We start from the raw sequence: 12,371 nt of genomic DNA, 5'->3' as shown, positions 1-12,371 counted from the left end.
TCACATGTGCGTCTCTGTTAACTTTGAGACGTTCGGCGAGTGGAGTGAGACGGACAGACGGAGAGGCAGACAGACAGTGAGGGAGAGAGAGAGAGTCAGAGAGGGGGAAAGAGGGAGAGTGAAGAGAGGGAGGGGTGGGGGAGAGAGAGAGAGACGGAGAGAGAGAGGTAACCGGCACCTGCACATGGAGGAAGTTTATCTCTCTCTCTCTCCCTCTCTCTCTCTCTCTCTCTCATTCCCGTTCACTCCTAATAGGATAATTGATAGATAGCCTAAATAGTCAATAACAGTGGACTCGTCGGAGGTTGTCGGAAGCTCCGAGGAGAAACTTTTCCGCTCCGATCAGCAAGTTGCAGCAGCACTTGGAGCGCCGGAGATGCTCTGAGAAGAACCGGGAGTTGATAAGCAAAAATACTTTTCTACCGCCGGCAAGCTCGCGTTTCTACAGGTATAAACTTCTTGAACTTAAACTGAAAAGTGTCTTTAAAAATGTTACTTTGCATATTCATTTTCTTTTCTAAATGTCAAAGTGTATTTCACAATGTTTCCTCAGAGGATTGCAATGCTGGATAGACCGGCATTATGCTTAGGTGGGTAAAACTTGATGACATAATTAGCCTGCATTAATTATATTTTATAAGTAAGATTCAGATTTAAAAAACAACCATTTTTAGCATCAGTCTCGCTTGTAGAACCGTTTCTGGCTCATGGTCATCGACCAAACCTATAATATTCAGTCAATTTAAACAATATTCAAAACAACTTTGACTCCACAATAAATACAAGAACCACCTTTTCAATAAACAAACTGCATATTTAACCGCCTGCCTTCACATTACAACCAGGCGAAGTCACATTTTAACGGCACCCCATGAAACCTTCAGCCAAATTAGCCCAACATTTCAGCTGCGTCCTGCTGACTGGAAAAGTGTCCTAATTAAAGGATTTCCCTATCATTGCAGATATGGATCAGAGGGCAGTGTGTACCGGATGCCACCGGCTGATCAGAGACAGATTCCTGCTCAGAGTCACTGACGGCCTCTGGCACGAGGAGTGTGTGCGGTGCGCGGCGTGCGGGGACGCGCTCCAGAACTCCTGCTTTCTGCGGGACCGCAAACTTTACTGCAAGCGGGACTATGCTGAGTGAGTGCTGATCTCCACTTCTTCGCCATTATTTGGCTTCTCCTAAGCTGAAGTCACAAATTAATTAAACATATCACTTTTCTAATTGGGCCAGAGGCTTCATCCAGGTGAAGAGATTTTGCAGGTTAATCACATCAGATTACACGTGTCACGTCAGTGTTATCTCACAGGTTTAGCCTTAAGACGTGCATTTTAATTTAAGTTGGAAATTGTTTTCTAATTGCTACAGTGGCGATGTCATTTCTTTTTGTCACTGAGAAGTATGAAGACATTTTAATTCAGTGAGTTTTAGCTTTCTTTCATTTTCAAGTTTTCAGATGTAATATTACGTTTTGGTTTCTTATTGAAATACAGGATAGTTTTACAGTATCATGAAGCTTTTTCTAGTTCTTTTATGCAGTTTTAGCTTTGTATAAGCACATATAAACACACTACTAACATTATAAATCTTGGTAATAATGTTTTGTCCCAAGGTCCAAAAATTATTATGTGTTATTAAGCCTATTTTTACAACAGGACCCTTGTCCAGATCTGACCTTGACTAGGGATCTGTGTGTGTGTGCACGTGTGTGTGCGTGTGTGTGAAAGAGAGAGAGAGAGATCGAGAGAGAGATATGAGGAAACAAGTTTTTATTAGTATACAGTATTTATTGCTACTTAGTTTTGCATACCATTCATATGGGTATATTTTATAGTTTTTTGGCAAAACCATTGAGGGGTGTGTGTGTGTGTGTGTGTGTGTGTATATATAGTGTAAGCTGTCTTCCAGGGAACTTGGCACAGTGCACTGAGAGAACAAGGTGACTGTAGGAGGAAGGGATGGCGAGGGAGCTGGAATGTGAGAACACTATTGCATAGTGTACATCCACACACACACACAAAACAACGCAATCACACCTTCACACACACATGCAACACACAACCAGGGGTAGAGCTCAACTGACACATTGTCAAAATGTGTTAAAATTTCGAGGCCCATTGGCGTGGCAACTGCAAGCTGGGGACAACATATGGTCTCGTCGACGAGGCCACCCCCCCACCCCCCAGCCCCTCAAAACTCCCACCATCGTCATCCATTGCTCAACTCCCTCTCACCTCCCCACTGTCTCATCCTCTCAGTCTTCCTCCAAAACATGATGTCACCTAAACAAGAGCCAAGACAAAAACTGCACACCCTAACAGGCAGCAGCTCACATTATTTATGAACAATTTAGTGATGGTCGTTCTGCCAAGGAGGCACAAAAACAAGAACTGTGACACTCATTTGTCCAAAATTCTCCCCACCCTCATGTTCCCAGTCAGCAGTGCTGGAGGCCTGGGCACCTTTGCGGGCAGAGTATTTGTAGGCAGAACATTTAAAACCTGCCTGTCTTCATGACAGCCAAGCACTAATATAAACATTTTAACTGGTGTTTTAATGACTGAATGGAAATCAGAGTGGATTCTTGTACGACCAATTCAAAGTGCTTAGTGTGGTAAGTGGATATCATAGCACTTGGCTGAGGCACAGAGAAGAGAGTCGGACTGAGAGGTAATTAGGAGAGTAGAGCCATATGTCAGAAGGTCTGGTGCATCCCTACAAGAGATACGGTGAGGCTGGTGTGAACTTATTTTGGGGGACAGTGCGCTCCATGAGCCCTGGCGTTATGTGCCATGGCATCTGGAAAGCTCTGCTCACAGCAGCCCCTGTGTCGAGCGATGGGACAACGCCCAGCCGACCGTGAGATATCTGACCTGACCAATTAGCAGGAGGCCTGGTGCCAGAGCATCGCCTCTGAGGTCTCACGTCTCCACCTCCCCACTCATCCTGTCTGGGGTTATGGCACCCTATAACACATGAGCACCACTTTTGTCCACGATGAGGGCTTTTAAAACTGTGCCAGTGTTTCTCTCTCAGTGCAAACTGTGCTCTTCTTCCTCCATTCTTTTGATCCAGGACGAGTGTGAAGCCAGCTCGTAAGTGACGATTATTCCATACTGTGACAACATTTGTCTCATACCACACGTTGTATCCTCTGTCTGAATCTCGTTTGGTTTTTCACTTTGCTCATAGTATAATTCAGAGCCAGCCAGACCACCAGTTTTAACTTGTTCCTTGAAGCTAAAAGATAATAATGTAAGTATTTAAATTCCCCAAACAAACCAGTTTATATTATGCCATTATTTTATATGTCAAGATAGCTGTGCAGATTATTTTCAGTTCATAACAAAAAAAGTAAAGGTCCTGGCAGGGCAGGAATGAAAACTTGAACCAAATCCTTGTGTGCATTCAGGAAAACTCCGATTTGATCAAAGAGTTTGAAAACATTTAAGAAATAAGATCAACACCAACAAATGTAGGAAAAAGTAAAATGAATACAAATTTAAAAAGTCGCTCTGGCACCTTGAGTCATGCAATGAATTAGTTTTGATCGGTTTATATAACATTAATGGATGCATGTTCTTTGCTGTAGTTATAACAGGCATTTCTTAGCACCGTCCTAAATGTTATATACTTTAAGCTAAAACAGACATTTTGTTATCCAGCACTGAAGAAATGAGTCGGACAAACTGCACGCATGCTTTTTGTATTGGGCATTTTTTCTCAAAATTGTACTGATATAGTAGATATAGTAGATAATATATGTCTCAATGAGTGAGGCAGTCTAACTTACAATACCAGAATGTAAAGATTAGCAACGTGTTTGAGAAGGTTCGGAATCAAGTTTAAATAAGGTCCTGTGGTAGAATTTCTTTTAATTAGATGATTTTTATCTTGGCTTCCCTAATGAAAAATATTACAGGGAGCTCTGATTAGCCTGTAGACAAAGTGAGCTCATTGTTTATGTCTTTAATGAAACCTGCAAAAATTCATTTAAGACACCCTCTGTGAATTACTACACTCAATCTTAATATTTCTGTTGTGATATAATTTTTAAAATGGTGCTTAAATTCAGTAATTACATAACGACACTAATGCTGACGTCTGCAAGTCCGTCTATGTGATATATGATTAGGTTTATTTTTAGTAAATCATTTTCCGAGACAAAACAGCACATTAGAATTGTCTGAAGTATTGGTAACAAATATTCCTGACATGACTGCATTTTCCATATTGCTTATATGGCTTGTTTTACCTGACCTTCAGCAGTCATACAGGACACAATACAAACAACACACTGGACTGTAATTTAATGAAACTGTATGCAAATTTCTGTCTGACAAGGTGATGTTTAGGTTGGATAGATTGTCAGTGGATTTAGATTGGCTGAACAGTTCAGTGCACAGGTGGACTGGACATCAGCTTGGTCGTCAGATCAGCCGTGTGACTGACCCACAGATCTGTATCTGATACATGCTTTCCGTTGATGTGTGTGTTCAGCAAAGGATCCAGGTTAACCTGATCCAGAAACTGGATCTGACTCTCTGCATGTCCACCAGACCAGCAGTCTGTTTGCCTGACTGCCAAAGGTCAGCACTGAAGTCAGGGCAAGAACAATGAGAGGGGAGGACTGACTTCTCTTTGGAGTAAATGTGTGTGTGTGTGTGTTTGTGTGTGCATTTCTGCTAAACACTCATCTTATTATACAGCGCATCTGCTGTGAGAGTGCCTGACTCTGTCCATATTAGCCTGGGGCAGTGCAGGATTTTGCTGACTGATTTTTCTGTAATGATCTTGTCACTAATTGCCATGTCTGAATCCAGCGTGACTGAGTGTTCCCGCTCTTCTTGCAGGGCCTCTGGGCCAATCATGTCAACGGAAACTCTGAAATATTAAACACCTTGAGCAGCTCCATAAGTATCGGAGGTACTCTTACCTTTGCATTAACAACGCTTAAGAATATCAGGTATAATGAGATGGACTGGACAAGGCGCATAATGGAGAAGCGATTCTCGAAACACGAATGATCTCACAACATTAGTACCTGGAGTTTCTTCTTCACTGACGTCTAGCATTAGCATCATGTTGAGACACTGAATCAAGCACTTCGCTGCATCATAGGAACATTCCGGGAATTTCCTCAGCCACACTTCCTTTGAAAATGTTTCACTGATGCATCTTGTGTTGCCACAGGAATGCGCATACCACAGAAGGTATGTTGTCTATATTAAAGCGCATACCACTGAGGCCGTGAGGCAGACGTTCTGGACGGGTCAAGCAGCCCGACTGACCCTCCCGAGCTGGTGGGAATGGGCTTTGCTGTTTCCCGAGCGACCCCACGGCAACAGTGAGAGGTCCCAGCAATGTTTGTCTTTAGGATGTTCCAGCTCCAGACCCTTTGACAGGGACTTCTCAACCTGTCTGTTTGCTTTGTGTTTAGTCTGAGTTTTGGTTTGTTTGTAAACATTCTACTGCATTTCCATTTTACATAATTAAAGGAAGTCAAATACAACTGTTTTTCCTAGTTGACAGTTAATGTGAAACCTTTCGGCGTATTTTACTGAAACCACCTGTTTTATGCCATTTCTGTGCAAAATTATTTTATTTCCTGTCTGTGATGTAGTTAACTTATCTGGAGGGTTTAAATTCTTTTAATCTCGTCAAAATACATAAGTGAACAAATGAATAATTTATTTAAACGACTATAAAAATAAATATTTGTTTCTCTGATGAAACAGATACGATGGCTGTGGGTCATCATATCTACAGTTAACCACATTGGTGAATACTAACAGCTGATATTACTCTGAAAGTATTTCCATTCATCTATGAGTAGTTGCAGTGATCAGTGTTCAAGAAAATGGCACATCATTTAATATATTTACATATATTATTTTACACAAACCGTAAGGCTTCGAATGCCTAGAAAGTAGCAAAAACTTTGCCGTGCTTCATACAGTATGTAATGTCTCCTTATGGGCTGCACATTTGTATGTGAAAACAAAAAGGTGGGGAAAAAAAAAAGAAAAAAGCTGTCACTTTCTCATGCCTCTGGGCTGGCTGGTCTGGTGACCCAGTCAGATCTGGAGACAAACACCAGATCCAGAATGATGACGCATCATCCTGCGTGACAGACCCAAAATGCCGCAGTGTCAGCCAGCGGACAATGGTCCTGCTGCTTGGGGGCTGGCTCTGTCTTTGTCCCGTTCTGGTTAAGCAGACTTAGGGATAATTCCGCGGATAATTCATGGGACCGGCGGCTCAGCCTCTCTCACCGGGAGATCTGATTCCCCCCCTCTGCCTGGAGCCATGGCCTGCCGAGAGCTTTTCTCCTGCCTCCCCAGGAGCACAGCCTCGGACACGGCGGCCGGAGCCAAGGCAACAGTCTCTGAGGCTAAGCCCACCAGTCCCGGTTGCCAGGCGCTAAGATGCACACCCGCCATGTTAAGGGTATGTGTCTGAGTGGTCGGGGCAGAAGGAGGAAGAGGAGGAGGGTAGGGTAGAAGTCAGGGTGGCAGTTGTATTGAGTGACAGCTCGACTCAGCAACATTCCCCGAGTCAAACAAGCATGGAGTCGCTTCTCACTGAGATGTTAGGGGTCCTCAAGCGTCTCAGCTTTTGCTCAAGCTCTGTCCAGTCAAACAAAAGCATTGCCCCCTTTTATTTACTGTTCTCTCGTAAGTTCTCTCTATTTGCACTCTCACCCTCCTTTCCCTCTCTCCAGTCTGTTTGCAGTGCGTTGTGGGCGCTGTGCGGAGGCCATCTCTCCCACTGAGCTGGTGATGCGCGCGGGAGCTGCTGTGTTCCACCTGCGCTGCTTCACCTGCAGCGTTTGTTCCTGCCGCCTGCAGACTGGAGACCACTGTGTCCTCAGGGAGGGACAGTTACTGTGTGCCAGAGAGGACTACCACCAGTGTGTGGGCAGCCCGACCTCCTCTGACACAGGTACAGGCTGTGCAGTGTGTGTGTGTGTGTGTGTGCGCATGTCACTGTTTGTTCCTGATTGTTTATAATTTACTTTTCAGTTTTGAATGTTAAATACATGTTGTTTTGTACACGTAACATTTCTGACAGTTTTGATTTTTCTAATTCAACCTTGAGGTTGTTGTGTTTACCACTGGGGCAAAACAATCATATTTTAATTTTTAATAACTCAACACACTGCCTGATTTAATTTTACTCTGTATGACTATGACTAAAACTACTACTGTTCACTATTTTTCTTTTTTTTCATCTATCCATTAAGAAGTTCAAATGGTCCTTTCTGTCAATATTTATTGTTGAAAAGCATTCTGGGAAATGCAGAAAAGCACAAACTAACTTCAGGCAAGCTGGGAAAAAGTCGTTAAACTGAAGAATGAAACTAAAGCTCTTAAACCTAAGAAGCAACAAACAAATGATGTTCTGAGCCTCTCAGACTGATGGCATAAATTTTAGTTTTCTTTTTTTTAACTGTCTCAACATTTGTCTTTAACACCTTGTCAGTGATTTAACATCTACTCTTCAATCCCATCTTCCTCCCAGGTAAAAGTGATGATGATGAAGAAGAGGAGGAGGAGGAGGAGGAATCTGGGAGGGTTACAGGCAGACGAGTTCGATCAGAAGACCTGGACAGTAAACGCCCCAAAAGGCCGCGAACTATTCTGACCACTCAACAAAGACGGACGTTTAAAGCCTCGTTTGAGGTCTCATCTAAGCCTTGCCGGAAGGTAACGTGTTGATTCAGTGTTTACCCAGCAGTCTGGACATATTGTGGGAGAGTATGTGGGCACAGGGAGCTGCAGACTACATAGAAGGTGCCTCAAAAGAAAAACTATATGGTGGCTGTAATTCCTAATACAAAAAATATAAAAATCTTATCATTTTAATGAAGATATAACATAGACTACCCTTAGAAATTATGCATGCAATGAAAAAAATATTACAGGTGTTTTTAATATGTTTTTTAGATTTGTGTAAAATAGTTTTGTGTCTTTTTAAAATTATTATCCTAACATCTAACGGGAAAGTCTATTAAAATAGATCTTTAAAGCTTCTACCCCCGAATGCGAACAGCTAACCCTGTGCTGGGATCATGTTTTTCAGAAAGAACAAAGAAATATGTTCTCAGTGCAGAAGTGTGTTTCTCTCAGTTCTCTCAGTTTGTGCGTGTGGCAGGACTTCAACAGTCTACTGCCTATGCTATAGCAGCATTTGGCTTTAGCCATGACTACATTAAAAACCGACTCTAAAAGTACATACATTTGTGAAATAGTCGTTTTCTTAAGAAATAATGTCATAAATGCTTTATCCTTTTTGTTTGAGGAGGCTTGGTGCGGCGAAACAGATTTTTTCAACCTTCAAGTGACCTCCATCTTGTTGCTTTTTCCCCCCTCCCTTCCATTGAATCCTGTTTCAAGGTAAGGGAGACCTTGGCAGCAGAGACTGGTCTGAGTGTCCGGGTTGTCCAGGTCTGGTTCCAGAACCAAAGAGCCAAAGTAATACAAAGTACACACACACACACACACACACATAGAGTCATATGCAGTACTAATAAAAGGACTCTTTCTGCACTGTGTTTATATGCCAGAGTGGAAATCAGCCTCGTTATCTCTTCATACAGGAAACTGATGACATCTCACAGTGAGATCACTGTAGATTAAACCCAATATTTCCTCACAAAGTGGGCTCATGTGTGTCTTGCCTCCTCCAATGAAAGATGTCCTTTACCTCCCTGTTAATACTTTGCAATTGAGTGAACACACTCGCATGCCTGGGTGGCAGAGGGACTGTGGAGTGAGAAAAATGTTTTGCAATAGCTCTGTATGTGAGATGAATGCATACTGGTGCATGTTTTTAGATGAAGAAACTGGCCAGGAGACATCAGCAGCAGCAGGAGCAACAGCAGCAGACTCAGGAACAGACTGAGCACCCATCACATCACACAGGTACTACACTGCTGGAAAATGCTTCTGTAACTGCTTTGGTATTCCCATATAATGTATGTCCTTCAGATAAAGTTAGATGTGCTCCTTCTTCCATGGCAATGAAACCAACTTTCAAAGAAAGAAATTTCCATATGATCAAAGACATTACAGCATTTTAAAAATATTTTTAGCACACAGAATTAAGAGATCAGCATTGCAAAGCAAAGGGAGATAGATTAGGCTGAATGCCAGTCAGAACCATGCCTCACTTTAAAAGATTTCTGATAGAAATCTTGACACATATACAAGTTCTGAAAGCCACAAAAGTCAATTCTAAAGAACTCTAAAGAAGCTAAATAGTTAAAGCACCACAAAGGCAGTGCATAGTGCAAGAGCGCGCTGAAAGACATTCTGTAACAGTCAGCAGTGAGCACCACCTCCTGTGCGTTTTCTGTGCCCCACAGCGCCCTCCTGTGGCAGTTTGACCTCTGAGATAGAGCGCCTGGGGTCCTCCTACACCCGCACGCAGCAGCAGCAGATGGGACTCACCACGCTGGAGCAGCAGGACTATGACATGGACCCCTTCAGACAGGGCCTGACCCCACCTCAGATGCCAGGGGATCACATGCACCCCTATGGTAAAGACCTCAGTGCTGTCAAGCTGTGATGGAGAATCACAAAGTAAAGCTGTACAGAGCTTCTGTTGTTAATGATTGATGATTTGATTTTGAAATGACATACAGTATCATTTATTGCTTTTAGTGATAGTTCAGAATTATTCTAAAATGCACAATAGTAGTTTCTGTATTTATTTTTTTAAATTTGGTTCCCAGATCAGCTTCAGTATTGTATCAGTGTTTTGTGGGGTACTGCTTTATGTCCTTGTGTTGTAGAATTCCTTGCATTTTTCACTTTTTAGTACCAACCAATGGCCTAATTGAAAACATTGTTGATTTTTATGGCAAAAAATTACTGGATATTTACAATTTTGTTTAAATTTAACTACTACTGATCAAACCGAGGTCAACAAACTTCCTTTTAATGCACTTGCAGTCACTTTGTGACTGTTTACACACCGCTCAGTTTGTGGATAAGCTCTATGTTGCAATATTGAGTATGCTTTATGGTAGGTGGACAATAAGACTTTGTTGCAGCACTTTTCTTTTGGATTTCAGACATAAGACACAAGTTTGCCCATCCAGTACAAATTAATTTAAACATCCTTTCCAACTCACCAAATGAGTTTTTACTTGAAGGGGCACTACAGTGATTTAAATTTGCTCTTTTGTAAATCAAGATCCTAAGAACCCTGAATGTAACATGATCACATAATAGCACATAATCATGTAACTTGGTAGTCTTTCATCAGTTTCAGTTAAAATTTTTACGTTTTGAGCCCAATCCCAAAATAACCCTGATAATGATTTAATTCAAACTTCAGAAAGCTCCTTCCAAATCCACAGATGCAATTATGCACCTGTTTTCACTGACTGGATAATAAATAAATTCAAGTTTATTTATAGTGAAGTTCAACTTTAAACTGATCAATGATCAGATTATGGCCCATTTGTCCACTAATCAATGATGTTGTGTCTTTAGGTTTCAAGGCTCTGTACGGAGACATGGACAGAGACCCTCTCTGTCATGTGGTTGATGGCGACTGCCTCTCCCTGGGTGACTCCTCCCTGCTCACCCCTATTGACCGACTCTACTCAATGCAGGACTCTTACTTCACCTCCTGAAGCTGGAGGTTGGACTCACTGAGAAGCTGTGCATCTCCCTCACTCTGCATCGCTCTCATCATTTATCTCACTGTACTGTGCACAAGGTGGTCGAAGAAGTGGTTGTAAAATCACCACCAGTGTGACACAGGTACACTGTGATACCATGCAATATACCATGTGCACCTCTGTACAAACACAATTACACTACACTGCCTCTTATGCTTTACAATCCCATCTAGGCTCCAGTGTATGCACGATAGTGTGGGACCTCTATGTTTGAATGTTAGATTATGAGGTTATTTCTGCATCTACAAATGTAAATGACTGTTTGCGTGTGTATTTGTATTTATTCTCACAATGTGTGTATGCTGTTCATCTTGAATGCATCAACAACGATCAATAAATAATGGTTACGATACAGTATGATGTTTGTGCCGCAGTGAGTATGAAGCGCAGGTTGATTTATTATGAAGATGGGGTATTCATGCTGAGGGTTAGAGCCGGGTCAGTCCATCCTCGGTGCTTATCAGTCCCATCTAGGTGACAGGTCAGCAAGACATCTTCCCCTGGCTGTTGGGTGGATCATCAGATTGTACAGTGCCGGGCCATGACAGCTGTATGGGTCAGTGGCAGGTAAGCATCACATCCACGCCGCCATCATCAACGATCACATTGTGCTCCTCACGGTCAAAGGCCCTTGCTGCATTTTTCTGCCTTTTCCTTCCTCCAGTCGCAAGGGATGGGAGGAGAGGGGGCGACCACCCAGGCACTGTGCCCAGCTGGAATGCACCAATCCTGTGGAGGCAGGTTGAGAAACCCCAAGGAGGGGGCTCCAGACAACGGCAGGGCTGAAAGCTGTGTCAGGGGAGAATGCCCAGGGTGACACAGAGATATGAAGCCCCACTGTATGGAGTGCCTCCTTGCCCCAGCCGTGAACCCTCTCTTGGACCCATCTCATATTTCCCACTATGAAATCAGACCTTGCAGAGCACAGAGCGCAAGTCAATGGTCAGGAACAATCTAACTGTCTGTCACCGTGGTATGCTACTGCCAACCAGAGCTAAAGAAGTGTGTACTGAGTGTGTGTTTCTTTGAGTCTGCCTTTGTATCTGTGTCTGTATCTGTTCTAAGTGTCTGCTGGCATGTGCATGTGCTCATGCTCATTTGTTAGGAGGAACAACACTCCTTGCTGTAGGAGACCAATGTATCATAATACATGGCCTTGTATCTTTAGAGGCAGATGAAGGGAGAAAACCCAGACTTAAATATCAGGGAAGGAAGCCAAGGTGGTCACATGCAGGGCCTTTTCCCTTCTTGTGCGCGAGTCTGTGTGCAGTTGGCACGCATGCATGGTTGCCAGCAGCAGTGGGAGGGAGGTGGGGAGGGGGATGAGAAAAATAATCAAAATGCGATCATACGGTCACAGCAGGTAGCAATAACCTCATTATTATTCTGACGGTAGCCAAACAGTTTCCTGTCAACAGTTCCGTTATTTATTGCACTCCTCATGCCAACCACGGGCCACAAACCCTCTGTCTTTTAACTGCTATAATTGGCTTCATGCTGTTGTAGCGCCAAGACAGATGCACACGCTTTGCTGAAGATACTCCACTGGCCAATTGCAGAACATGTTTAAATTCTGGGAGTATAGTATTGGCACAGATACACAGGTGAGGTTCTATACAATAGATAAACCCATACAATGGAGAAGTTTTAATTCAAACAATGGATTTATAT

At 42.9% G+C, this 12,371-nt stretch overlaps 1 protein-coding gene across 1 annotated transcript; it reads left to right on the top strand.

The window, feature by feature from the left end:
• Positions 1 to 199: 199 nt before the first annotated feature.
• Positions 200 to 11,056, top strand: lmx1a (LIM homeobox transcription factor 1, alpha). Its single transcript, XM_046392090.1, has 8 exons — positions 200 to 448; positions 963 to 1,143; positions 6,729 to 6,949; positions 7,529 to 7,713; positions 8,404 to 8,481; positions 8,844 to 8,931; positions 9,375 to 9,548; positions 10,510 to 11,056. The coding sequence occupies exons 2-8, from the start codon at positions 965 to 967 to the stop codon at positions 10,650 to 10,652; spliced, it is 1,068 nt and encodes a 355-aa protein (XP_046248046.1). The 5' UTR covers positions 200 to 448; positions 963 to 964; the 3' UTR covers positions 10,653 to 11,056.
• The last annotated feature ends 1,315 nt before the right edge of the window (positions 11,057 to 12,371 follow it).

This window comes from Scatophagus argus, chromosome 6 (genome assembly GCF_020382885.2).
Source record: "Scatophagus argus isolate fScaArg1 chromosome 6, fScaArg1.pri, whole genome shotgun sequence".
Taxonomy (NCBI): Eukaryota; Metazoa; Chordata; class Actinopteri; family Scatophagidae; genus Scatophagus; species Scatophagus argus.
Note: the sequence above shows the minus strand (reverse complement) of the source record. Positions and strands in the feature narration are given on the sequence as shown.